The following is a 1,551-nucleotide window of genomic DNA, read 5'->3' as shown; positions in this document are numbered from 1 at the left end:
GTCAGAGGGAAACTATAGAGGGAAAGAAAGAAGAAATACCTGCCACTAGCACTCTCCAGCCACTCCCTTGTGTGGACATAGAAGAAACATTCACATACAGATGTGGCTATTACCGACTCAAAAATACTACGAGTGTAGGCCAAGTCAGTCATTCGACTGCACAAAGACAGAAAGCTTTTACTTCTTAATACCAAAGGAATCTCAATCTCTGTCTCTATTTCCTTTTCTGTCTGTTGGCCTTATTCACTCCCTCTTTTTGCATGTCAGTGTCTCTCTCTGTTCATCTATCTATACGTCCCTTCCTTTCTGTTTTGTTCATTTGTGCTTCGCTGTCAGCATCTCACTACCTAAGAATTACAAAGTTCTATCTGACATTTTTGGCCATTTTGAGTTTATAAGACCATGAAGTCAGAAATAAATCAAGTGCTCTATCTTCTCTAACAAAATCGTAAGATTATTCAGACGCGTTATCAAGATATTTAAAAAATTGCATTCGAAAAAGCTTGAAGTAGTGTGAAACTCACAATTTTCTTTTCGTCAAATTTCTCAAAACTAGGTACTGAGCAGATAGAAATTTGTAATTCTGAGTTTGGAATCGATCTGTCACTCATTTTGTCAATGCATGAGAAGCTCTCTTACCTTCAGCCTCTATGTAGCTGACGCACTTGTAGACAAAATGTGGGATGGACCGGTTCTCCTGGGAAGTGGGGTAGTCCTCTAAGGGCAGACCACTGGTGGACGTTACTGAGGACTTACTCTCCTTCTTCTTTGTCCTTTTCTGGGCCTCCTTAGCCCTCTTCTCCTGAAACAGAAAAGGATAAAATGATTCATCACAGTAAGAAAAAAATAATACGATCGAGGAGGATAAATATTCCTACAAAGGAAGATAAAATAATCCTTTAGAGGAATTTTAAAAATCCTGCAAAGGAGGACAAAATCATCCTGCAGAGGAAGACAAAATACTCCTGCAAAGGAAAATAAAATAACATGACAGAAAAAGACAAAATAATCCTGTGGAAGAGGTTAAAACAGCCCGGCAAGAGAAGATAGAATACATTTTCTGAGGAAGATGAAATAATTTTCAAAGGAAGATAATTCATGTGGTTTTTCAGAGAAAGATAAAATAATCCCCCAATTGAAGATAAAAATATATCCTATTATTCCATTTCACACTTCATTCTGTTGTGAAAGCCCGCATGTGAAAACACACTTAGTATTCATAGGGTTGTCACTGGAGTGTGTTCTTTGGCCAATAACTTAAAAATAAAATCACAATTGTATCTTTTTTTATTTTACAGATCGGCCAAACTGCAGAAGGAAAATAACCCTGATAGAGAAAAGGGTACATCACCTAGATACATAATTATCGTTTGGCGATTTCACAAGCGGGTCGGATTAAAACAAACAAGATTTAAATTTTTTTTTTTGGTCTATGTACCTGAACTTACAAATGTCAACAAACAGCTTCTACTGCATAGGTGCACAAAGATACCTCTCTCTACCTTTTGATCAATCATTCTCTCTCTGCGCCCCCCAGACAGTACTCACCGG

General features: G+C 37.7%; 1 protein-coding gene across 4 annotated transcripts in view; it reads right to left on the bottom strand.

Moving 5' to 3' along the window:
* The window catches only part of LOC101860974 (rho GTPase-activating protein 5), a 93,005-nt gene that overhangs the window by 16,369 nt on the left and 75,085 nt on the right, over window positions 1-1,551 (bottom strand). For all 4 annotated transcript variants that reach the window (XM_035969613.1, XM_035969612.1, XM_035969614.1 and 1 more), the window contains one exon: window positions 640-802. In XM_035969613.1, the coding sequence (XP_035825506.1) occupies window positions 640-802 (163 nt within the window). The remainder of the gene's footprint in view (window positions 1-639; window positions 803-1,551) is intronic.

This window comes from Aplysia californica, unplaced genomic scaffold, assembly GCF_000002075.1.
Source record: "Aplysia californica isolate F4 #8 unplaced genomic scaffold, AplCal3.0 scaffold00163, whole genome shotgun sequence".
Taxonomy (NCBI): domain Eukaryota; kingdom Metazoa; phylum Mollusca; class Gastropoda; order Aplysiida; family Aplysiidae; genus Aplysia; species Aplysia californica.
This window is presented reverse-complemented; position numbering and strand designations above follow the sequence as displayed.